A 26568-nucleotide genomic window follows, 5' to 3' on the forward strand; every position below is an offset into this window, starting at 1 on the left:
GATGCCTCTGTCGGTCGATTCGCGACGCGTGTTTGTTGGAGTCATTTTGGTTCTTTTTCGGGCTCTCTGACATAGTACTACAGTTTCCGTTCGACACCCTTTCTTCTCTGTGCCTGTCCAGTTTAATTCCGTTTCCTGGCGCGGATTTCCAACCAGCAACCGGTGGATTCGCTGCGTTTTTCTGTCCAAATTCAGCCATTGAGGATTTGTTACTTTCTATTTATTTTAGTTTGGTGTTCAATCGGCTGCCTGGCGTGCTGATGTGCGCAGCCATCCTAATGGTTTCTCTCCTGATCGACTCAGTCCTTCTGTAAATAATGTTGAAACACTCAAACTTTCTCGTTGTATCCAGTATTTTCCATCCTCTGAGTCCCGATACGATGAGTCTCGGAGAGCTGTAGGAGAGCGACCCCAGAGTGCGTGTGTAGAGCGTGTTGTAGTCACCACCACATCAGCGGGAGGGAGAGCCTGACAGCCACAGTTGATGTGCGCTTGCGTTCAGCAGATTGAAATACGCCTTCGCTTCGGGTAGTCACGTTGCCCCCCTTATTTTTTTCTTAAAAATTCCCCCTATCCCCCGTCCACAGAACACATGGCTGTCACTGCCTGCTGTTTACAGTCTATGTTTGAAGACCTACACGAAAACTGTCTCCACGAATATCGTTTTCGTGTAATATTATATTTTTTTAAATGCTGGGTTTATACCATGTTAACCCACAGCGCATTCAGTTATAGGGACATCCATAAAATCAACCAAAAACTTATTTTAGACCCTAGAGTCTATGGGAAGACCTCGTTATACTTAAATCAAGTTAAATGACAAGGAGGCTAATTCGTTTTTCTACATGTCAGTGGTAAATTGACGTATAAAATAGCCTAGGCCTACTACAAAGTGACATTAGGTAAAGCAGGAATATTGGAGTTCTGGAATAGGCAGGCCATATTTAGATCAATATTTTATCTTTTTCGTGTGCTGGAAGATTTAACACTTTGGTAGGCCTAAATGTTTTTCAAAATTGCCCAGCAGTGCTTTTCACATTCTCCAGTCAGTGAGCGAATAGGTTAAGAGACTATGTTGCGTTGAAACATATAATTATACAAATGTACACATCGTCTGGAAATAGACACTGAAACAACATAAGTTATGTAAGTCAGCAGACAGCAGCTATTAGAGACGTTAAGAAGAGCTTTGCTGGGATGCGGAGGAGGGCTGGATGGTTAACCTGTAGAAATAGCCTACTGCTGATGATAGCATGTTTAGCCTGTAACAGAAGGCCAGGGGGAGGATAGGGGGATAAGGAAACGAACGAGGAAAGGAAAGCGAAGAAAGAGGGAGGGGAGGAGATAGTAAAGGAAAGAGAGGGTAAGAAGGGAAATTGTGGGGAAGGAAGGGAAATGAAAGACAGGGTAGTCCAGCCATTGACAGGTCAGGCTACAATATATTAAGGAAATATGCCCATAGGAGTCACTTATCGCAAGCAGTGATTTAGTGTACTAGCAGCATGTAATGCTGTTTGATTTATCCAATCCTGTGATATTTTTTAATCATTATTCTTCATTTTGTGTAGCCGATCCACGTTTCATTATTATTGAATGATAATGTTACATGTAGGCCTATAAGTAGTAGCCTATTTATAATAGTATTGCGTAAGGCTTGCCTGACCTACGATTCATTCTAAGATCACTCAGACCTATCAAACTAGTTTAACATGGTTCAGGGATGGCCCATTATCTTATTGGTTATAATGCCATAGCTGATCATTTTACATTCATAAGCCAGCTTGAGTGAAAAAAATGACTTGATGTCCTTATTTGACTCATGAGTCGTGACTCATCTAAAACCTACACTGTCAGTGTCTGAATGCATGTGAGTGTGTGCCGCAAAAGGCGACGTTATCCATTTAATGCATGTTCCAACCTCTGTCTTATTAATCCACCACAGGTACGCGGAGCTATTTAAATAAATGGCTCTGCAGATCCAACACGCTTGAATTCTTGAAGAAACAAGAGACGCTTCTACCTCACGATTGCCACCTAGTGACGATGTTTGGCGTTGGTGGCATTATACAGACTATATCTTATTATATTACATAGAAACCCATTAAGATCATTTGCATACCGGGAAGCTATAGCACGCAAAAAATGCAAATTATTTAACGTTAATGACAAAAAATTTAATCATGTGAAAATAAAAGAATGATTTGTGTACAGCGCCTTGTATTGCCTACCGGCCTATTATCCTCAAATCAATAATCCGATTTCCCTCAATGCTTTCGGTTGACATCAAACTACATGGTGACATTTAGCTCCGAACATGTCGCCGGCGACACGTTTGCGCATGCGAATTTTGGATTACCATAGTAACGTCAGGGTTTGCACTATCGGAAAAATTTCGACGGTTTCTGAAAGCGGAGAGGTTGCGCTGTACAGGCAATCTGGTGTTATTATGGTAATTTCACTCCCGCCTCCCCCTGAAGCCCAAGCCCGCGAAAACAAATCTGACAAGGGAGCAGAAATTGGCAGAACACCGGAAGACGCAAGAGCGGATAAACCGGGAATAAACAGCAGTGAACAGCATTTCCAATCATTATGTCAGCAAGACGACCCTCCCGAGTGATAAGACCACCATCGTGGTTTACAGTTGGATTTGAGATCGAAGAAGGAGCAACTTCTTGCGAAGAAAGGTGATGTACATGTACTGTTTGGGGATATTATTGTGACAATTACTAATCTATCTCTAGATCAAACTGTTACTAATGGATGAACAACAGTATGGTATAAGATGTATAACATAAGATATATAAGGTCGTTGTCAGGCTACTGGGTCAGGTAGCCTACCCCTAGTTCAACCCCAGGAAGAGCTCACTCCAGTGTGATGCTTATGCGTAAAACTTAAATGTGCGTTTTCTTTGTTAGTATTAGTAGTAGTGTATTATTAGTTTGATGACTTCTTTAGAATAGTGTAACGTTACCAACTAGCAGTGGCGGTGGGTCAATAAAGGGCGCTAGTGCGCCGCCTCTCCGTGAAATATTCATTTGAATATATCTGCCAACTATTAATCAACTTTTATCAATACGAACTAAATCAACAATAATCCATAGCGTTTATCCTCGTTTAATTTGTGATTCACTTGTTACTGCCAACAACCATTTAAATGCGTCTGAACGTCAATGATTTGGGCTAGGCTAGTTATTGGTCATTCGAAATAAAGCCCTCCTCCAAGTCAGGGGCGCCGGCCACGTTGAAGTCAATGTAAGCTCGCTAACTTTTTGCTGTCGATCAAGCAGAGACAGCTTTTCATTGGCGCAAGAAAATTCGCCCTCGGGTCGCACCAGTGTGCGCCCCAGGCCAATGGTGTCGCTTTTTTTTTTTGTTAACACCACATGATTGGACAATTCAGCGAATCAATCAAATAGGCTACCTCCCTCAGCGGCATTCGCGCAACAAAGCTACAAGTAGAGATGAGATAGTTGCTAACTAGCAGAGAGTTGTAAGCACTTTCCACCCTTTTCAGTGGAGGAATTGGATGCAATGTTATACTTAAAAGGAGCAAGTAAGTTACATATTAATTTAGTCTTTCGGCCTGTAGCATATAAACAAAATGATGCAACTGTCCCATATTTCTAACTGCATTTGAAGTAGACATTGAGACTCACAAAAAATGGACACTATAGGACAGTGATCATGATTTGTCTCAATATCAGAATAACAAGAATGGGTAAAATAGCAATGGCTGGTGGAATGGCCATAAAGTAGGTCTGTATACAGTGTAAGCTTGTCCAGGCCCAGCAAGTCAGGTTGTAGGCTATGAATCTGAATGAATAGTAGGTAAATAGGTAGTGGCCATCCCCAAAATGCACCAGAATACAGGAAATCTATTAAATTCAAATGTTGTATGGGGGGGGGGGGAGAGAGAACCACATTTTTCTGTTGGAGGGGCACAGTCTATTACTGTGCCCCACCAACATTTTTGATCACCAGCCGCCACTGTTACCAAGTCTTGTTTCGATGTTTATGTTTGTACAGTGTATGATGCCTTGTTTATATTTTACAGTGTGTAGGAGGAGTCGTCCACCAGAGTCCTTCAGGGACCTAGAGTGAGCCGCAATGGGGATGCTGGAGGTTCTGGTGATGCTGTTAGAGACCGAAGCCGCTCACCACAACAGCAAAGATGGAAGACTGAGGCAGAGCCTGATGATGGAGTCCCTCAACCACTGCGTTTCAACCCCAAACGCACCCCAGGTGTACAACCCCCTCTCAATGCGGGAAACCCCTCACCAGGTGATATCTTTCGCCACTTTTTTGATGCTGCAGTGAAGAAAAATATAAGAAAAAGGGCACAGAGGATTATGACCACCTCCATCGTGTCAGACCTCTGATGGAAATGATTCAACTAAACTGCAAGGCCATCTACCAAGACAGCACCTTGCAGTTGATGAGAGGATGGTTGGGACCAAGGCCAGGCTCAGTATCAAACAGTACATGAAGGCCAAGCCAACAAAGTGGGGGCTGAAGTTCTTTGTGCTTGCTGGATCAAATGGCTACACCACCGACTTCAAGCTCTATACTGGAAAGTCCAAGACGGCATCAGAAAAGGGGCTCTCTTTTGATGTTGTTGCGGGAATGATCGATAAAGGGAACCTGGGGTCTGGGTATATTGTCTACATAGACAACTTTTATACCAGTCCCCTCCTCCTCTACCGACACCCGAGCCAGCAGGGATTCGGAGCTTGTGGGACATACAGGTAATGTGCAATCTGCTCCTAGTAATGTGTGTCCTATATGATGGATCAAGTGCAGAGAATGCATTTTGTTTCAATGTATGCAATTACAAAAAAGTAATCATCTTCTTCTTATACAGGCAAGGACGAGTTGGTGTCCCAACCGTGCAAGAAAATGCCCTCACAAAGAAATCTCCACGAGGCAGTGGATCAGGGACAGGGATCTTCTGTTCGTGAAGTGGATGGACACAAGATTCTCCCTGTGCAGCGGTGGAAGACAGGTGATGGACCACACCAACTGATCTCTATCCCCAGACCCACCACGGTAACAGAGTACAACAGGCCCATGGGGGGAGTGGACACCGCGGACCAGATGATTGGTACAGATTCAGTCCACCGGAAAACAAGGAGATGGTCCACCACTGTTTTCCAGCATCTTGTGGATATTGCTGTGACCGACTCCTTCTTCATGCACGGAGGAGGAGTGTGCCAGCCTGCATCAGGCGAGACCAATGACCCGTCAACGCTTCCAGGAGGAGCTTTCTGCACACGTCCTTGGAGTTGACCTGAGAAATGGCCCTCAGAAGAGGAGTTATAAACATCTGCCTGTTCCTACAACCAGCAAACAGACTAAAGCTCAGAGAGCCAGCTTGGGGTGACGGCGCTGCAAACTCTGCCAGAGGAGCACTGCCTGGCAGTGTGAGGACTGTAAGGTAGGCCTGCGTCTGCAGCCAGACCGGAACTGTCACTGGCAGTACCATCAGGGCCTCTAAATTAAAATGGTGGAGAATTAGCCAAAAAACGCCTGTACATAGTTCCCAGAATATGGCCTGTTTTTTCTTTTTTTTTCTTTTTAATTTAATAGACCAAGAATAAAAAAAATGATTGTAAATTGTTGTATACTCTTCAAACTTTCAAATTAACTTGCAAAATCTGTTATTCATGTTAAATTGCAGTGTTTTGCTTCACTAAAACTCTAAAATCCAAATCCGTTTTTGTGTTTTTCTTCATTTGAAAATGTTATTTCGCTCTTATAACATGCAGTAAATTGTTAACTGCCAGATATTGAAAGTTCCAGGTATTCTGAAAAACTGGGCAAAAGCAATTACTCACAGGACATTTTCTGACCTTTTTATAGTCAAAATAAGCAAAAAAAAAAATCCAGGCGGACATTTTGAGGCCTAGGCGTTAACGGGTTAACGGTTCTGAGATATTTAGGAGGGTGGTTCTTCAAAAGGTATTCGAGATGACATTGGACTACATCTCGGGATGGGCGTGTTCTTCAATTGGTTGTCTTGCCAGACACTGTCGAGAATTTTTAATGCAGGGAAGCGAAGTGGACAGACAGTGTCAGATTTTTTTCTGTACTGACTCTTTTATCATTTTAAAATGGTGAGTATGGTCTAATCATCCGACTTGATCAACTCTAAGTGACCATGTAGTTTGATGTTTTGTTCAGTGCAGGGTGTCCGCGCATCCTTAAAAAGTCTTAAATTCATGGTTCTAAATTGAAGGCCTTAAGTCTTAAATTCGTTACAAATGTCATATGCTGGTCTTAAATTTGTCGGGGCAGGACTATTTATTTTTCTCGAGCTTTCAGGAAGGACATGTAGACCAGGCTTCTTTCTTGCTAGCTGCATATATATATATATATATATAATATATACGATTATCTGCGTGCTGGCTAGCTAATCTGCGACAATGGACAGGTGCATATTCAAGGACAGTTGGCTGGAAGACGTCCGTTTCCGAAGTTGGCTCGCGTCTGCTGCCAACCCCCACCATCGCGTGTTTTCGGTCTTAAATTTCATCAAAAAGTCTTAAATTTGACTTGGTGAAACCTGCTGATACCCTGGTTCAGTGGCTCATATCATGGCATGTCACGAGCAAAATGGCGCACTAGCTCGTGTCGTGGGCGCTAACCTTCCCGAACTTTGCTGTGTAGCTAGCGCTAATTTAATATTCTCTATTCGTCTCTCTTTGAAACATATTCTAAACACCACAAGCCTTGTTGATAAATGCGTTGTTTGTGCAATATAAACGATCCATCACGCCTGCTAAGCGTTTCGTAGAAAATGGCCGTGTTGTTGCAGTTTACGTCGATCGCTACACTGACATTGGAAGTGTAGAAGTGGAAGCTGGAGGAGGGGGGCCGTTCGTGTAAAACCCTGGATCTTCTCTTAACGCAAGATTTTGACAAATAGTCGGAGATTTTTTATGTATAGAAGATCGCCGTTACAAACTGAGCTGCTTTGCTGTCGTGGCGAATTAACGCGGAAAGGCATTGTTTCGTCCTAAATGGGAAATTTTCAACACATGTTGCTTCACGGTCTTTACGTCTTGATATGCGTGTCATGACCTGTGTGCTATCAACAACAATTCGTCATTTAAAATCGCATGCGAATTTTTGCAGCGTCAACTTTACTTCACCGATATAATGTTATATTAAGGTCGCTAACAAAGAGAAGGCCTCGTGCTTGAGTAAGGTCTCGCTGCAGCCTGTAGGTCATGGTCCATGGGCATCCAACGTCCAAGTGCTGTCACGTGACGACAAGATGGCGGACGCGGTGAGACTCCTTAGCTGTGGCCCAATTCCTCTATGAATAGTCAAATCTCCTAACCTTTATGCCTCCTTTACTTAACCTTTGTGGAAACGTCATCGGGTCAAGGAGAGATGAAAATGTGCTTCCTTTCGAACATAGGAAAAGACAGCACTGTTTAAAATGAATTCGACTCCACTTTTCCTAACCGACGTCATTGCGCGACGGGGAGAATTGCTGATCTCTAGCGGTGGAACTAACTTTTTCCGAAGTTGGACTTCAACAAGCGCTCTTTTGATCAATGCGTTCTTGTCGTATTGATTTCAATCAGGTTGTCGCCAATCCCAATTCACATGTGGAAAAAACAGGCTCAACTTACGTTGATTTTGAAATTAACTTCCCCCAGTAGTCTTCATTAAATGTGAAGTCTGCATTTTATTTTCTTATGGTGTATATTGTGTGCTTAATAACCAGCAATATATGATTTCATTTCGATTCAAATAATGTTTCTGGAATTGGTATCTATTATTATTAATTTTATTTTCTGCTTTTCTTTTCAAACAAACCAATAAAAAATATAGAAATAAAGAAAAGACAAATATTATGTCTCCTCCATTTCGGACGGTTTGCGCTTCCTCGGGATACGGAAGATAGGTGGTGGAGTTCCTCTTGCCATCTCTCTGCCCTCCGTGAAATGAGCAAACCGTCTGCCACACAGACACAGACACACGCACGTGTACACAATAGGGCTGTCACTTTTTCCAAAAATGAAATTCGAACGAATTTCGAATGTCATTAATTCGAATACATTCGACCCCCCCCATAGAACACGACAACAGTCTTGATTTTTTATGTTGCTCTCGTATACCTCACGTATACCTACTGAATTCATAACAGCACAGGATAAAAACACATCTTTGATAACACATTTGTAAACACAACAAGAGGAAGCTCCGACACAAGTGCGGCTGTCTTTTACACATTAACAATAACTGCTCGGAGCGCGATATGCGGAGCGCATGTCGTCCATGGCACACACAGCCTATATTAACGAACAATCTGTGAGGCCGACCTCCAACACGGCATGCTGCTCTTTTTATTCCTTACGGAAAGAAAATTACAAGTAGTCTCGCAGCTCTCCGTTACCGTTGCAGCTGCTTGTGTCAGCCGTGCTGTATAAGTCCCCAAACAGGCTGCCCATCGCGCCCAGCGCAGCAGCGGACTTTTCTCCCTGTCGTGTGCGATCAGTGTCGGTCTCCGTTTCAGTGAGCTCGTGTGAGAGGCTTTCAGTCACGAGATGTTTCTGTGCAGGGGAAAGGTGGACTAACCGGGAGAAGCGGGGATCCAGGAGGGCCGCTTTATTGAGGAGAAGCCACTCGCCGCTCTCTTCTTTATAGCGCATTTTTACAGTTCGAATGGAGAATTACACTTCGAATTCGAACTTTTCACCCCACCTTCGAACGAATATTCAAACTTCGAATAAAAAGTGACAGCCCTAGTACACAAATAGTTTTTGTAGGTCATTGTTACGGTTTTCTTAATATTGGAATTCACAGCACATCTGCTTCAGAAGTACTATACCCTTCAGTATGGAGATTATCCAACAAAATGGAGCACCACCACTTCCTGAGATGTGGCATGTCATGCTGTGGAAGATAACAGTATATCAGTCAGAATTAACTTCCAAAGACTGCAATGAGAGTACTGTACTCGACTACATCATAATTTTGCATTAACTTTAGCCATTTCATTTTCGTATATTTTCCTTTGTGTGTATGTATCTAGTATACTATTTGAAATTTCTATTTGAGATAAATAAGTTGCATGTAGTTATAACTATTATTTTAAGCATCTGCTATCGTGGATCAATACGTTAGCTTAAGGAGTGGACCCATCAAAAACACATTTCACAAACGCATGTTTTTGCAATCACAATTGGGTTGTTTCATTCATTGATTTTAGTTACTTGCCATCGTTGTCATCTTGGCGGAGTAGTCGTGAAGAGAATGAAGCTGTCCCGAGCGATTAGCCAGTGACGTCATTGGGGGTGGCAAGTGGAATCACGTGACAGCACTTGGACGTTGGATGTCCATGTCCTACAAGCTGCAGCGAGACATTGTAGTCGTGCTTCGCCACCGTGATGACGTCATCCTCTCCTTCCAGGAGCTCGACAAACCAAAGGACGACTGCGCGAAGTCGCCTTCCAAGCTTTCAAATGGCTACGTCCTACCACAAGGAAAGCTGACACCGAACGCACTGTTTGTCGGTGGCATTGACCTGAAGGTGCGTTTCACAGTTGAAATCTTTTTTTTTTAACACATTTTTTCGTTATGCATGGACAAAAACGGATGTTCAATTTATTTGTGTGTGTGATGTCTTCAGGTGGATGAGAACGAAATCAGGGACATTTTTTCCAAGTTTGGTACCATAACGGAGGTGAAAATCATCAGCTATCGAGGAGGAATCTGCAAAGGGTATGTTGGTGTTTTTGTTCATGGATTTAGACATTTTTTTTATGACCCCAGGTCTGAAAACTCACGATATTAGTGTTTCATATCGGTCGATAATTATTGATAATTCGTGTGACCTATTTAAAATAAGGACCAGGAGAGAAATATACTAAATTATTTTTTATTCATTTTAATCTTAACCTTACTCTGGTTATATTCAGACAATGGAAATGAATATCAACAACACAGCCATGGAAAACACTGAAATAAATACCATCACAATGAAAACTTAACAATTATTAATAATGAAGTGCTTAACAAAAATAAAGTGTTGCAAATACATGTGCAAAGTGTAAAATGTAAACATATAGAAACCTGAGACCCGAGAAAAACTGTCTACATATATATTTTTTACTGCAAGTTTAGTGCAAAAAATTCACCCTCCGGTGAATAACATTTCTTTTTTTAAATATTTGCAGTGTTTAGTAAACATAGAAGAAATTCATTTAAAACTGAGGTAGACTTAACCGTAACATCTGAACTATTCTGTAAACGTATAGAGACTTGAGAAGAACTATCTACATATTTTTTACTGCAAGATTAGTGCAAAAAAGTTCACCCTCTGGTGAATAACGTTTCTTTTTTTAAATATATGCAGTGTTTAGTAAACATAGAAGAAATTCAAGTATAACTGAGGTAGACTTGACCTTTACATCTGTAACATCTGAACTATTCAAGTATATTTCACTCAAGTTTTGTGCTAGGAACACCAGCTGGTTGACCTCTGGTTTTAAAGCTGCCCTGGTGCATGTAACAATATTACCCCCAGTACTAAAAATTATTTCTGAGGGGGTACTGGTGGCTGGGATGCATAAGTACTTTTTTGCCAGCTGAGACAATCTTGGGAAGTTGTGTCCATGGAGCCTCCACCAGTCCAGGGGTTCAGCCTCACTGTCTGCATCAGGGCACATCAGGTACCTTTCTAGCTCACTCTCCACTTTTTATTCTTCAGTGAGAGGCAAGTCATCTTCTTCTTGACTCTGCTTTTTGAAGAAGCTTCCCAATGACTTGCGTTGCTTCTTCACGCCCAGTGGTAGAGGTGGTTCAGTGGCAGCCGCAGCTCCTCCTTCTGCACCTTGGTCTGCTGCTCCCTCAGAAGCCCCTGCCTGTGACTGGCCTTCATTCACTCCCTCAGACACTGCTGTCATTTTAATGGCCCTTACATTCTCTGGTCTAATGTATTGGACTTTAAACCTGGGGTCCATCAAGGTAGCCATGTCAAGGAGATTGTCTGTGTCAGGGCCAGCATACTTCTCATCAAGATAGGTCATTATTTTTGTTTTCATCTCTTTTGTGAGTGTCTTCCTCGTTTACTTTAAGCAAATTGGTGCGGAACAGGTGATGCACAGGTTTCACATAAGACACTGTCACATATGATTCCCCAGAAAGGGAGTCTGTGAACTCCAGGAGAGGAGTTAAGGCCGCATTCATGGACTCAAAAGACATCAATGTCCTGCCACGTTGGGATCAGGTGCCTGTTGTTTTTATCAGCAGACAGAACGTCAATGATGGCCTTTTATTGCTCTAGGACCCTTGCCACCATCTTTTGTCTCGAGCCCCAGTGGTTAGTGACTCTGATCAGCTGGTGTGTGGGAAGATTGAGACGTTGCTGTGCTTTGGAGAGCGCACTCTTTTTCTTCCATGAGTAAGAAAAGGCAGAGACCACTTCCTTGCAAACACCTACAGCCCTGTCCACTCTTTTGTCCTTTCCTGCGGCACCTGCAGAAAAACAAATCGTTAATTACAGATAATAGATGAGGTTGAGTCAGTCAGTAAGTCAGTGTAAAGCGACTTTCATGGATAATAATAATAAAAACTATCAATAATATAATAATTATATCATCTTAATAATAATTATATCATCTTAATGTATTGTCTAATGAAATCAATACATGAACCAACATGTATGAGTACCATCAAAATGGCAATGCTACTCACCAATAGCAGAGTGCAAACAATGGCCAAAACACTGTAGCCGGGTCCAGTCGTTCAGTGAAGTTGCCTTCACTACATTTGCCCCACTGTCTGTGGTGAATGCCACCATTTTGTCTTCAATAAGAGACCAGGGCCCCGTTTCCCGAAAGCATCGTTAGCCTAAGTGGATCTTGAAGTGCGTCGTACGATCATCGTACAGTTTTCAGACCGTTTCCCGAAAGCATCGTTGGTAACGAACGTTGTGAAAACGCTCGTAGCTAACGAGTGCTCCAGGGTACTCGTAGGACGCTAAGAGCATCGTTAGCCTACTATAGAGTGAACTCATTATTGCATGAGGGAGTCTTCATTCATAAAAAATGAAAACATTCGGGAGTATGCAATAATACAAATTATTCTAAAGAGGTCAGAGACTCCGTGCACAGGCCTTCCCCAGTGAACCAAGAAACCCCGCGCCATGACGAACGGGGGATTTAACCCCCTCGGTTTAACACAGGAAACTTGAGATAAGAAGGTGAAATCGCCGGGCGTGCCAAGCTGCGACAGAACCGGCTCGGCAGTGTGGAAAGACCTATAGCCAGGGTTCGAGTTAGGTGGGAGCCAGTGGGAGCTGAGCTCCCATAGAGAGAGGTCTGGCTCCCATGAAAGCAGTAAACTCAAATATCTGTGGGGGTCTCGGAAAATACAGCAGCATATTATTGTGATTACCAATAAAGCTATTTTCCCTTCCACATGCAGAGTTATATTGACGTTAAGTGGGAACCGGACACCGACTCGAAACGGAGGTGCTTCGATAAATTATTATTTATTTTCGATAATGAGCGACTACTTGCCAAACGAAAAAATAACTTCACAAGGTGTTTTTTTTTTTACAATTTATTTGTTACCAACTTACCATACTTAGTGTTGATCAGCAGAGAAATAGTTAGCCAAAGACGTTGACGTCGCTTAGCAACCGAAGAAGCTGGCGTTGTTGTGAAGGGCCCATGCAAGTGAACGGAGCGTTCCACGGCATTGAGAAGAGCCGTGTCATAATAGCCCATATTTACGTCCTATATCCCCCCCCCCGTCAAAATTCAGCGCAAGGCCGGTATGGTCTCCCCCCACCGTCAACAACTTAAAGAGACCCCCACAGAGATGGAATCATAACTCGAACCCTGCAGGGCTCCCGAGTGCGCCTAATTTGGGCGCACATGCGCCTAGAATTCGGGGTAGTGCGACCAAATATTTTATTTGGGCGCACCGGTGCGACTGAAAATTTATCTGGTATAATTATTATTATTTTATTTTTTTACAGAGCAGTCTATTCATAATATCGTAATGACCACGGAAGAGGCAGTGAATGAAGTATTGATTAGACAGCGATTTAATTAGATACCTAAAATAAACCGTTGGAACACGCAAGACCGGTAACAATAGCAATGCCGGTAAACAAACCCGCGAAGCCCAATCCAGGGGCCTGTACTACGAAGCTCGATTAGAGGGTTAGCAAGGTATGTTGAGCTGAAAGCCTGGGTTAGCTGTACCATGAAAGTCGATCTCTTTAAGCGTCGCTGTATCACCATGGTGACTTACGCTCGCAACCAAACCTGGTCGGGGGAGCAGCTTTTCAGCGAGTCTACCCGGAGATCGGCTACTTATATCGGCGTGCGCAGCTTCCTAGCCCCTCCTCCGATAATGGCGTCACCATTTGTGGGTGTTCCCATGGACCTCGGCGCACTTATCGTACAGGCGTCTCTCCGGAGACAGAGGGTTTTTCGGGACAGAACCGATCCCTTGGCATTGTCTGACGATATTCTTTATGAGAGATACAGATTCGGCATTTATTTAAGGCATTTATTTAATGGTCAAAATATCATTAATCAATGGCGTAAATATCGACGGTGCAACCGGTGCAGCTGCCCGGTTGCCCCCCCCCCCCCCCACCCCCGTCAACAACTCAGCGCAAGGCAGGCACGGTCCAACGCCCCCCCCCCTCAACAACTCAAAACTTGGGTGCACCATAAATATGTGCTGGTGCACCCAAATTAAAAATGTAGGCGCACCAGTGCACCCAAGGAAAAAGTTAGTCTGGAACCCTGCCCTGCCTATAGCCAACTTCATCCTGCCCAACAATATGGGCAGGATCCACGCTCTCCTAATCGGGTCAGCAATAGCCACGTTTGAATGATAATATATGAATGGAACGTTGCATTTTTAATGTCTACAAATATTCTATACTAGAGAGCCAATCAATGCAATCTTATGCAGAATCAGATAAAATCGGCTCTCTTGCTGCGCAAAATATATGTTTAAAAAATCAGCACATTAAGATAAATGTAGTTTTCACACAAGCTTTTTTGGATTTTTGTAATATGGAATTATTTCAGGGGGGAAATGCCGTGAATAAATGTATGCACAGTGTGTTCAGGATTAGGACTGATATATATGCCGGCCTAGGCTTAATCAATTGTGTTTTAATATCTTTAGCATTCATACTATTGCAATCGATTCTTTTTGTAGGCTACTCTGCGGTTGGCCTTGATGGGGAGATATTTTAACCCTTTTTAACCCCATTTTCCTGCGACATTCCTGCGTCTCCCCCTGCGTCATAGCCCGTTTCAGCACCATGTAAGTGGACGGGTACAATCCTACGATCGTCGTGAGTGCAGCGAATGCGCGTTCACGTTAAGAGGATGATTGTACGAGCGAAGATCAATCGTTATCGGGAAACGGGGCCCAGGTCAACAGTGCCTCCTTCAAGCCTTCTGCTATATTTTCTCCTGTGTGATCGTCAGGGAAATATGCTGTTTCGAAGCATCGGGTTTTCAGATTACATTCGTGGTCTATCACATGAATGGTCAAGCTAATGTATGGCACTGAAGTACGGCTTGACCACAGGTCAGAAGTTGTGGCAAAATACCTGGCTGACAGGATTTCTTGTTGCACTGATTATTTACTAGGGGTGTAACGGTACACAAAGGGGTGTCTCGGTTCGGTACGTACCTCGGTTTTGAGGTCACGGTTGGGTTCATTTTCGGTACAGTAAGAAATCAAAATGCTAAATAGAAATGTGCTTCATAACATGCGCTTCAAGTTGTTCATAACACACTTTTGTGCTTTTTACAATAGGAACATAAGACATTACAAAGCTAGAATTCTGCTCAAAAATATAAAGATTCTGAAATGTAGAAATAAAAATAAATAACATTGGCTCACTGTTTTTTTTTTTACTCCCCCCCCCCCCCCCCCCAATCTTTAGCCCTGATGACTTTGACTCAATCTTTATGTTTTTTGCCAGAAACATCAGCTTATCCACATTATTTGCAGGATAATAATTCCCAAAATTTGAGTGTACATACGTTGTACCCTACATGTTACTCCCGTATACCACAATGCAATGTGGTCGTGTTTTTCCTGAGGAAAGAAGAAGCTGAATAACCGCGAAAACAAATACATTTAATGATGGAGACTCCAGCTTTCGTTTAGAAATGTCAACAATTTATTTGGGATTTAACATAGAATATTTAACATTCAAAATGAATTAAAAAAAACTTGAACAAGGAAATGTAACATTCAACATCAATACAACCTCCAGCTTTCCTCGTGAGTGCCCGGTTTGTTTGCATGATGTGGTTGCATCTGTCTGCGTCACAGAAATACCCGGCGCATTTACTGACGCAAATGATGTTTAGAAATGTTCAGTGTAGTGTCCGAATTCTTGTTTGTTCGTTCCCTAAATAGTGCACTATATCATGAACACTATATAGGGAATAGTGAGTGAGTGAATAGTAAACGGTTTCGAACACAGCTACAGTGTGCACAACTGCATGTGCGGCCGCAGCATGTTCCACACATGCGGTCCTCTACTTAATATGTCCGTATAAAAACTCGTTCGGTACGCCTCCGTACCAAGCCGAGCACCCCGTACCAAAACGGTTCAATACAAATACATGTACCGGTACACCCCTATTATTTACAAATCAGATAAAGTTTGGGAATGGCAGTCTTGGAAAAGTACTTTCGCCCTGGAATCACATAGCGTGTGGTCAAGCACGTGAGGGAGATTTTTATAACCGGCTTCTCAACGGTACTGAGCGGAAGCATATCCTTAGCTATGTGATATGCCACTGCCTGGGTTATGTCTTTGTAGCGTTTGGATGCTTTGTAATAAGGCACTGATGCCGAGTACCTCTCCATGGTCTGCTGCTGCTTTTGCGGCGTTGCATTTGCAGATGTTGTTTTTTGATACGGCTGTGCTCCAAAGGGTGAGAGCGGCTAAGGTGGTAAAATAAGTTTGTTGTATTCCCAGTCTTGGTAGGGACTACGGTCTTGCATAATTTACATTAGTCTGACTACGGTCTGACTTGTAAAATCCAAAGAACTGCCATACTGGCGAGCTGACATTTTTATCGACAATTTCCTCGCTCGTTGCGGTACTCATCTTTCACATCTCACAGCACGCTGTTTCTGTACACACAAGGCAACGAGATGGCACAACCAAAATTGATACTGTTACATGATTGGCTAGTAGCGTGTCACTCCATATGTTGCTAGGTACCAGAGGAAGAGTGCCTTTGTTTGTGCAACCAACCTGGCTTCGCAACCTCTGGTTCAAAGCGGAGCTAGAAGTAGACTTTTTGTAAATTGCTTGCCACTGGCAAGCAATTTACATCCATTATATTCCAAGACTGTTTAGCATCTGTGTTTTTCAAAAAACGTGGCAAATTTACATCTGGTCTTTTTTAGTTAATTTGTACCTTTTATGTAAAGTGATAACATTTCCTTTTGTTTTAAGGTATGGGTTTGTGTACTTCAACGAAGAGGTAGAAATCCAGACAATTATTGAGGTAAGAGGATGATTCTATAGGCCAAATATGTATTTCTGTCCTCCTGTGATGCAGTAACAGCCATCTGTCCCCTTTGAATGCTTTGTACTATAGCAACAGGTCAGTTTCAAAGGGAAGAAGCTGAAGCTGGGTCCTGCGATCATGAAGGAGAGGAACTCTCGTACTTACTCAAGTAAAACATTTTATTACAACTGAAGCATTTACCTTAGAGCAATTTTGGAAAAACTACATTGGGGTAGAAAAATGACCTTGTTCATACCTCCACTTGTCGTCTTGTTCCGTCAAGGCGCCATGCCGAATCTTCCCAATGGACCAAACCACTGGGAAAACTCCAACCCCAACCACTGGGAAAACGCCAACCCCAACCACTGGGAACACCCCAACCCCTACGTGATCTTTACCTACTATCCACATGTGGGAGGCGCGGTTCCCCAAGCCCAGCCAGGGACGGGTGGCAGTCACCCGTATCCTCAGGTAATCCAAGTCCTAGACCCCCGGTTCACTTAAGAAAACGAAACCATGTAAATACCATGTTTTGTAACTGAACATGGTATTTATATTTATTTGGTAACGAAACATGGTGTTCACAATCAATGTATAGACCTCTGAAGAATAAGTCCAGCCTCCGAGGCTCCTGGTTCCATCGGTTAAATGTCTACAGGAAACAACATGTTTTTCTTCTTTCTTTTTTTGAAGGATCGTACATAATAAACTCTGAAGGTGGCGAAGAAGTAAAAGCTGATCACGATTTGAACTAAACACTCTTTCCATCTAGATTCCACTTGGGTTTTGGATTGTTGGTGCCGTTAAAGTAGCATTTATAATCGTTTACTACTTACAGCACCGACAATCCAAAAGCCTAGTGGAATGTAGATGGAAAAAGTGTGTAGTCCAAGACGTGAGCAGCTTTTACTTCTTCGCCACCTAGGGGGTATTCCATCAAAGTCGCTAACGAAAGCGGCGCGTAGTTGATTAAGCCCGGTTAGAACTAACGCCAACTTCCACTTGAGGCTAAAGCTGTTCCATTAAAGGCCCACTATGCAACTTGTTTAGCCAAAATTACATTAAGTATGCAGGTTGAGAGTTATGCTGATGGTTCTGCATCCATTTCTGGGTCGATTGGTGGGTGTGTCATTTTCCCATGTCGCCTCTACAGTGAAAAAGCGCATATGCAACTTGATCTGCTCGGACCGGGACATTCCAGATGTGACGCAGCGGAAGTATTCTCGAAAATGTAGTCAGATTGTAGTTTCGAAAATGCTTTACGGCACAGACACACACCCAAACATGGCACCGGCTAGATATAAACAGCCAGTTGCGAGGCAATTGTTGCATTCATCATGGATCAATCGACTGATAAGGGACCCAAGAGGCGACCGTCGGTGGAACAAAAGAAGAATGGACCAGAAAAGAGATCAGACACGAGTGAAAGGGGAACTATGCAACTTTTTTGGCTTGATTTACCTTAATATAACAGGCTAAGAGTCATTGCGATGGTTCTATTATACATTTTTGTTCGATTGTTCGTTGTTTCGACTCACCCTTGCGCATCTTGGCGGAGAAAAGGAATATGTTTCTGCCGGCGACCCGCCGCCCACTCTCGCGGGAGTCTCGGGTCTCGCGAAGTAACGAATTGCTTTACGGCACAGACCCCCAAACACGGAACCGGCTCGATATCAACACAAGTCACTAAAAGGGATTGTTATATTCATCATAGATCAGCCGACTAAAAAGAGACAGAGAAACCTAATGTCGGAGGAACAGAAAAGGGAGACTGACCGGCAGAGAGGCCAGACACGAGTAAACGTTGGGCAAGCTTTTCAGGAATAGCTTGAACTGAAAGAAAAAGAAGACTGCAAATCAGACGCCGACTCGGCCGTGTTGCTTTTGAAATTGAAAGTACCCTTGGGTGGCCTTTGTCTTCGTGGTATTCTTGATGTTGATAGTCTCTGTACAAATGTGTTTGCTCAACCATTTTGTTGTGAGCCCTGTAAAAATTGTTTTATCGACCGTTTTGTTTGTGAGCCCTGTATGTTTCTAGCTTGCCTGGTTGCAACCATATAAACACCTTTGTTTCCATGGGTGTTTTGCTGTTCGTCTGTCTCGTCCCCCAGATACAGACTGAATCCCCGAATCCAGGTTCTTGTTTATTTCGATTATTATGTTGGCCAAACCTCTTACACTGATTGTTCTGTTCAACCTAAGATAAAACAATTATAATCTAGGATATAAATTCTCCCCGTCAACTATAAAAAAGGATGGATTTATGTTTATTGCAATACAAATACACCCTTTTAAAAATGTATAACCTTGCCTACACTTTATGAACATCTACTTCGGACATGGCTCCACGCATTCGCCGGCTTCTTTGAAAACAAATGCACATGGCTCGCGTAGAAGTGCATGGGGAAGGGTCGTCAACGAGTTGTTACGACAGTGTTGTGAAATATCGACTACGAAGCTGTAGGGGGCGCTGTGTAGAGAAATATGCGTGCCAAAACCAAGAAAACAGCGAAGAAATTCCCGAAGTTGCATAGTGGGCCTTTAACCAAGTTCAACCGCGCCTTGGCCAGGTTAGTACAAGCAAGGCTTACGTTATCGTGGATTACGCACACTCACGAGATATGTTACCAGCCCAGAACCGTGAATGACCGAAAAGGACCGAGCGAGGTCTTTTCCAGCGGCGAACAGAAGCTGCTTGTGGAGGTATTTGAGGAGTACAAGCATATAATAACTCAAAAAGGGAACACCGTAACCATTAATAAAAACGGGGAGGCCGCCTGGCAATAAAATCGCCGGTCTTTTGTTTGAATAAGTAGTATTAGGTGTAACATATTTAAATGTAATATTGACCGCAGATTTGTCATCAGGGAGATAGTCTCAAGGTTACGTGTTGGTCTTCCACCCGGTCGTCTGGGGTTCAATCCCCACCTAATTAGTAATTAGGAAGGATTACTGGAGAAGAAAACGTTGCATGCCATTTATTTTCCTTTTCTTTGAATATTCTAAATTGACTGACCATAGTATTTTTCTTGGCTGCCTGTCGTGAAACTCATCTGAATGGAATTTCTGTGGCTGCAATTTCCCATGCAGCAGTGTCTTTGTCATTGTGACAAAGGCTTCTCACTAACATTAATATTAACATTAACTTTACCATGGGTTTTTGCAAGTTATATTTGGGTTCTAGGGATATTGTAAGACATCTTCATTATATAAAAAGTCAATTGTTAGGACTAATTTCTCTGATATAAAGGAAATTAGAAAATATAAGTCAGCGGCAAGAATTGAATGACGTGTCCAGGACGCGAACTCGGGTCACCCGTACTACAGGGCAGATGCTAGACCACTTTCCTAACTGCTGATTCCCAATTTTGATAGAATACATACATTTGTCTAAAAAATGTGTTGAGACAATATCCACGATAACAATAGATGGATACAGGGTACATTTATGACAAAATCGTGAGGACTAGGCTTGGCGGAACCTTCAGATGGTACACTTGTTTCCGACAGATAGGACTTTTCTGAAACATCGCTCAAGTAAGCCTGACTGGTACCGACCAGGTTTATTTAGTCTGATAAATTGCCATGGTTACTTAATGGAGATTCCCTTAAGTCACGTTGATGGAACGCAACTCTAGCTTAAAGTAGCGAGGCTAAGCGAAATAAGCCCGACTTTGCCTTTAGCTTGGTTGATGGAATACCTCCCTAGACAGTTTGTTATGTACGATCATTCAAAAACCCCTTGTTATTTCCCATAGACATATAACCGATGGAACCAGAGCCGCCTCGGAGGTGGGACTTATTCTTCAGAGGTCAATTGTGGCTTAGAAAGGGTTTAAAAGGAAATGGATAAATTGCCTTCAATCAGAACACATTCTTCATCACCATCTAATGGCCCATTGGCGTCAGTTTGGTTTGAAATGTGCTGGGGAGAGACACATTCGGAAGTGCATTTTTAGAAGTGCGGGGTACAATGAGGATGCACTCTTTTTTCTCTCTTTAGTGCCGGTAATGAAAGGTTCTGAAAGACGGCATAACCATGTAGCTAAGGAATAAAATGTATACAAAATCTGTCTGGCACGTTTTATGAAGAAAACGTTTTCAAAAAGCATCGGACATATGACCCACTATGTTCTGCTCCATGTATCCAATGTTGACAACGTGACATGATATGGCTAAGCTAACAACATAAACAAGAGGAGCTAGGAAAGGAATGTAACTGCGTGTTTAAGTTCAGAAGGGCCAAAGGTATGGCCACACACAGCACTACAAAAGTCAAGATTGAAAAAGAAAAAAATATTTGTTGCACAGCTGAACGCTGTATCACATCAGGAGCTGGCTGTTCTCAATTCACAACACGCATTCCATCAAAACTAGCCTACATCAGGCATTCTGACCAAAACTCATGAACTCCCCCCCCACAATTATTCCAGAATTCAAGCAAAGCAAGAATGACCAAAAGTCACTTTGTGTCAACAAGAGACTGACTCCACCGACTATCAATTGCAAGTTAAAACAGCCGACCACTTGAGTGCAAAAAACAAAAGACCTCGCCACAGCACCAGCAAATCTTAAGCCATAAATTTCGCGTCTTACCTTTATTTATGTGGCCTACCACATCCATTTAGTTCAACAGGTTATCTTTCTGATACTCTCCATGGTACTAGCAACCTGCTCTGGTGCTTCTTACCTATGTATTCAGGCTAAAATGACTTGATTGTCTGATGCCTCATCATCCCAGCCAAAGAGTATTGATATTATTAGTAATGGCTAATTGCCAAATAGAAAAAATAACTTCACACAGTGTGTCTTTTTCCAATGCATTTGTTATAATTCGTAGCGTTGATCAGCAGAGAAATAATTCGCCAAAGTCGTTGACGTCGCTTAGCAACCGAATACGAATGTAGTCTACAGCACTGAGAAGAGCCGGGTAATAAGTAAGGGATAATGTATAGAATGCCGGTCATTATCGGGACAATAAGCCCCGACAGGGTGAACAGGACACCGACGCTCAGCGAGGGTAATTGCTTCCCACTGAAGGGGCTTAAATTCGACCGGCGACGTTCTATACATTATCCCGCTTATTACTCGGCTACGTGCCAAAACGAAAAAATGACTTCACATGGTGTGGCTTGTTACAATTTATTTGTTACAGCATTCGTAGTGTTGATCAGCAGAGAAATAGTCCGCCAAAGACGTTGACCGAAGACGCTGGGGTTGAAAAGCCGGACTACTTGAGGAATGATACCAAAGACGTCTTTATAGGCAAAAAGTCCTTGGTTTTCCTTGACAGCGGTCAATTTATATCGAGCATTCCCCGCGAAGTTGTGAAGAGCCCATGCAAGAGAACGGAGCGTTCCACGGCATTGAGAAGACCCGTGTAATAAGTAAGGGATAATGTATAGAACGCCGGTCATTATCGAGAAAATAAGCCCCGACAGGGCGAACAGGACACCGACGCGCAGCGGAGGTGTCTTGCTTCGCGATGAAGGGGCTTATTTTTCGATAATGACCGGCGAAGTTCTATACATTATCCCGCTTATTACACGGCTACTTCCCAAAACGAAACAATTTATTTACAATGTATTTGTTACCAGCATTCATATTGTTGATCAGCAGAGAAATAGTCCGCCCAAGACGTTGACGTCGTCGCTTAGCAACCGACAGCGCTTGGGTTGATACATATCCCGCTTATTAATGATAATAATAATAATAATACATTTAATTTAGAGGCGCCTTTCAAGGCACCCAAGGTCACCTTACAGAGCATAAAGTCATCATAAATCGTTTAAAAACAAGACATTGTGGAAAAAAGAATAATAAATAAATAAAACAAAAACAAGACAAAACAAACAAACAATCAAGACAGTGATCAGTTAGATGTGTGCGATTTTGAACAGGTGAGTTTTGAATTGTGACTTGAAGGTTGTAATGGTGTCTGACTGTTTTATGTGTGGGGGGAGGGAGTTCCAGAGCCTGGGTGCTGAACAGCTGAATGACCGGGCATCCATTGTAATGAGGCATACAGATGTCACTCAGTGGCCACGCTATTGAACGCTGGTTGGCTGTCATCACGCGAAATCTGCTTCAAAGTTGAAATATTTCAACTCGAGCGAACGCGCTCGCCTGTGCACGGCGATAGTGTGGCGCGACTAAACTAATCAAAACTAGTCGCTCTCGCGAAAAATTCGCCCGATACGCGTCTCTACGTTCACTTTGTATGGGATCTTGTCGCCCCGTCGCGTTTGGTGTGAATGCACAAATCTTTCCCGACTGGGCAAAGCTGGCCAAAATCGCCAGTACAATCCCCGTGTCCCGTGTTCCTGCGGAACGAGGCTTTTCTCCAAAACAGGATAAAAACATCTATCAGAAACCGCCTAGCTGAGGAAAAGGTGACGAGGTATGATGCGCATAGCGAGCCTTGGGCCGGGGTTGAAAGACTTCAACTTTTCGCGAGCAGCGGAGCACTTCCATGCCATGAAGTAGCGCCAAAAGTAGCCTGCAGGAATTACAATTATCGAATTAATTATTTTTTACCCGTTTACCATTTTTGCCGAGAATGGCTGTTATGTTTTTTTGCCTAGGCTTATTAAATAAATGGCATTTATTGAATCAACTTAGTTTGTGTCGTTTAAATGTGGACTTTTGGTGATTATTTAATTATTAGTGAATAATGTCCGGAAGATATTCCAAATGTCCGATATTCTGGAATAGTGTCGGACATTTGTCTGCCCAAGAAAAAGTCTAGCGTGAACCCTTGTTGCAGTAGTCTCTGCGTGATGTGACAAATGAGTGAACTAGGATTTCAGTGCTGGATTGGGTCAGTGATGGGCGGAGTCTGGCGATGTTGCGGAGGTGGAAGAATGCAGTTACATTACATTGACAAGTTACCGGACTACGTTTGCCAAAGGCAAAAAGTCCTTTTGTTTACCTTGACAGCGGTCATTATTCATCCGTTGCCAATGAATTATCCAAAAATGATTGACCGCCGGAAGTTGTGAAGTGCCCATGCAAGTGAACGGAACGTTGAAAAGACCCGTGTAATAATCCATAATAATTCAACTCGGTATTTTTTTTTTTTTGTTTCTTTTTTTCAAAGTGGTGGGTACAAAATGATTCTTGACGAAATCTTGTGGGTCCCTGGTGTAATCAACGCCTATGTTGGTGTCATTAAATGATATTCGCCCTGAACTTTCAATAGGGTGTTGAAGTGTCAAACTTATACATTAGGTTCTCAAGATATCTACCTGTTTGTGTCACATTGCATTGCAATATTTTAATGTTTATGCAAAAAAAAGTTCATAGTACTGCTTTGATGTGTTTATGTTAAAACTTATTATTATTATTATTCAATTATTTCATTGCATCAGTAGTTTCTGAAAATGATGAACACATCTGAACAGTAGCGCGATAATACTGATAATCTTGATCAATTTGGTCACGATAATCTTGATCTGAAATGTTCCTACCGTTTCATCTTTAGCGTCCAGTTGTTTTTTGGAGTGTAGACTTCAAAATAAGAGTCGCCACTAAAAATGTGTATTTCTTGCTTTGATCATCCTCACTTGTCCTTTAGGCAAAATGGTAGACGACTAAATGTAAAGCTTCTTCCCCAGCAGCCGTACGCATATCCAAGGGCTCTAGGCGGAATCATGTACCCCCAGATGCCCCCGACCTACGCTCAGAATGGCTACTCCTTTCAGGTATTTTTCCCCAACACACACAAAGACACACGTACACACCCCTGACCCATGCATGCTTAGTACAGGTGGCAGCATATGTGGCGGGCACAGCACACAGCCCCCGGGCAGCACACATATGGTCCTGCATATGTGATCAAAGCCCCAGCCGGTTCGCCTTCTGGTCTACTTCTCTTGCATAGCGTGCCAAAGCGTCTAGCCTTTGACCCCGACCCCTTGCCCCACAGTACTCTGGCCCTGGCCCTGCCCCTATCCCTGCCTGGGTCGGAGGAGACCAGCATGGGCAGCCCATGAATCTGGTGAATGCCCCTGTCCCTGCCTGGGTCGGAGGGGACCAGCATGGGCAGCCCATGAATCCGGTGAATGCCCCTGTCCCTGCCTGGGTCGGAGGGGACCAGCATGGGCAGCCCATGAATCCGGTGAGTGTCATCTCGGTGGGGGGCAGGGCGCTAATGTCCGTGACCCGTGGTCGCCCCCCTTCGGGAGTTTGTCGAACTCCGGCCCATTTTTTCATTTGCCCTCTGCAACCTTTACGTGGATTTCGTACGTGCACTGAGTCTACTGATGTCTGTGTTGTTGTTGTTGTTTTTCCCCACACAGACCACTAGATGGCATAGTCTGTTCAGTAGTATAACCTGGCCACTGATGCAGAAGAAACCTCATTTACTAATTCAACCCCCTCGCGTATACAAACACGCACCCAAACGCGGACCGTCTCTGCTATATGGTCTGCGCCGCCGCTCCTCACACCGTTTGAAAAGCACAGCCTGCTCATGTTGTGGTTGTGCTGCCTTCTCCAGGCCTCTGTGGACTGTGGCGTCCAGACACTGCTGACTGTGCTGTAGTCCGCCGGCCCTCCCCCCTCTCCCCCTGTTCTCTCCCCTCCCAGTCAGGTAGAACTCGCCATTCCTAAGAGGGGGTGGCTTTTATTTCCACCCCCACCCTCCTCTTCCTCTTGTCTGTCTGCACAGGGTGTCCCCTGCCACGGTGTGTATGTATGTATGTGGGTGGGTGTGGGTGGGTGTGGGGATTTCCCCTTTATACACGCACTCGCACCAAGTGCTTCACCAGAGTGTTTCCACTGTCTCCCGTCGCCCACCCCATCCTTCCTCGTGCTTCACCCTGGGTGTAGTGGTAGTAGGATGTCCTTTTTTTTTTTTTTTTTTTCTACCCAAATAATTATTCATGTCATTATCTTCCCGAGGTTTGTGATCTCTGACTCGAGACCCCAAGCTCACCGCGATGGGGCAAACCACTCGGTGGCAAACCACTCCTGTATTCACTTTCCTCTGCTCTTCCTCTGTTGTATCCCTGGCAGGGTTGGGCGCAGTGAGCGCCAGCCAGCGGGAGGGCAGTAGAGGGACTGCTCTCCTGCCCAGCTGGAGGCGGCGCAGACGGCTCGTGGACCTCCCATCCTCCCCCTCTCCTCCTGGGTGCCCTGGAAGGTTTCGGAGAGAGACACTTGAGTGCGGGCGTGCGCCGGCGGGCAAAGCCCTATTCTGTAAAAAGATCTTTGAAAATAAATCTGTTTAAAGCAAGACCCGAGAAGCCGTGTCGATGTTTAATGACTTGATATGTTGTCTGAACTTGTGTTGTGAAGCAGACTGATGGTAGTTACATTTGGGATAAATAGAGGTTTGACTTGGTAGCTGACTAGCAGGTAAGTCCATGTCTGTTTTGGTTTGTACATTTCTAGGCACCTCTACAAACCTGTGTCTTGCTACATCCAAGTTCATCGCAGCTTAATTAACCACTGTTAACAGATGGTCGTTCTGTGTTTGTTTTTCAAAATGCTCGCAACGGGTGGTTTGTACAACCCACAAACCCAAGTCCAGACATCTATATTATGAATAAGTCATTCTTATTAATTATGAATGGAGAGAGAAGCGACCCACTAACCAACCTGGAGCCAGACATCCTCGGCAGGGGGTACTTTTCACTGTATTGAGACACTAACAACTGGACATTTTTAAATGAACACGCACCAATAAGTCGAGATTTAAAAAAACGAAGAGGACATAGCGTTTCGTTGTTTGAATGTTGACTTGCCTAATAAGGGCGTTTCTTGAGAGAAGCGTTTTATTTATCTCCCTCGTGTTTTGAGAGAGGGAGCGGGAGATAGAGTTGGAGAGGGGGGGGAGCGAATGTTTCCAACCAGAACCGCACGTTGTATGCCAAGTCGCCCTACGGTGGCATATCGGCAGGGCTGTGTTAAACCGAAGACTCCGCTTGGCTTTGAAGAGCGCAGTATGGTTTTGTCCCATGATCCTCGGACGCCATCACCGAGAGGACAGTCGGACTTGACACGAGTATTAAGACATTCAGCAAAGTA

General features: G+C 43.6%; 2 protein-coding genes across 7 annotated transcripts in view; one reads left to right on the plus strand and one right to left on the minus strand.

The window, feature by feature from the left end:
* LOC132451572 (inactive phospholipase C-like protein 2) overlaps positions 1-505 on the minus strand; it is a 19830-nt gene extending 19325 nt beyond the window's left edge. The window contains exon 1 of the mRNA XM_060044143.1: positions 6-505. Within this exon, the coding sequence (XP_059900126.1) occupies positions 6-199 (194 nt within the window). The 5' untranslated portion in view covers positions 200-505. The remainder of the gene's footprint in view (positions 1-5) is intronic.
* A 5486-nt stretch (positions 506-5991) lies between these two features.
* On the plus strand, positions 5992-25784 carry dazl (deleted in azoospermia-like). 6 transcript variants are annotated; one of them, XM_060044359.1, is made up of 10 exons: positions 5992-6114; positions 9426-9545; positions 9645-9736; positions 16482-16533; positions 16627-16705; positions 16820-17007; positions 24153-24239; positions 24464-24655; positions 25037-25129; positions 25555-25784. In XM_060044359.1, exons 1-9 carry the CDS (start codon positions 6112-6114, stop codon positions 25079-25081), a joined length of 858 nt encoding a protein of 285 aa, XP_059900342.1. In that variant the 5' UTR covers positions 5992-6111; the 3' UTR covers positions 25082-25129; positions 25555-25784. The 6 variants fall into 6 exon arrangements, with proteins under 6 accessions (XP_059900342.1, XP_059900340.1, XP_059900339.1 ...); XM_060044357.1 differs by lacking the exon at positions 5992-6114 and adding an exon at positions 7196-7289 and having other exon boundaries at positions 24156-24239; XM_060044356.1 differs by lacking the exon at positions 5992-6114 and adding an exon at positions 7200-7289.
* The last annotated feature ends 784 nt before the right edge of the window (positions 25785-26568 follow it).

This window comes from Gadus macrocephalus, chromosome 22 (assembly GCF_031168955.1).
Source record: "Gadus macrocephalus chromosome 22, ASM3116895v1".
Taxonomy (NCBI): Eukaryota; Metazoa; Chordata; class Actinopteri; order Gadiformes; family Gadidae; genus Gadus; species Gadus macrocephalus.

What these genes read in the sequence shown, in the direction of transcription:
- dazl (XM_060044356.1), top strand. An exon ending in CGAGGAGGAATCTGCAAAGG is followed by an intron (nt 9,737 to 16,481) that starts GTATGTTGGTGT and finishes TTTTGTTTTAAG; the next exon opens with GTATGGGTTTGTGTACTTCA. An exon ending in AAATCCAGACAATTATTGAG is followed by an intron (nt 16,534 to 16,626) that starts GTAAGAGGATGA and finishes TTTGTACTATAG; the next exon opens with CAACAGGTCAGTTTCAAAGG.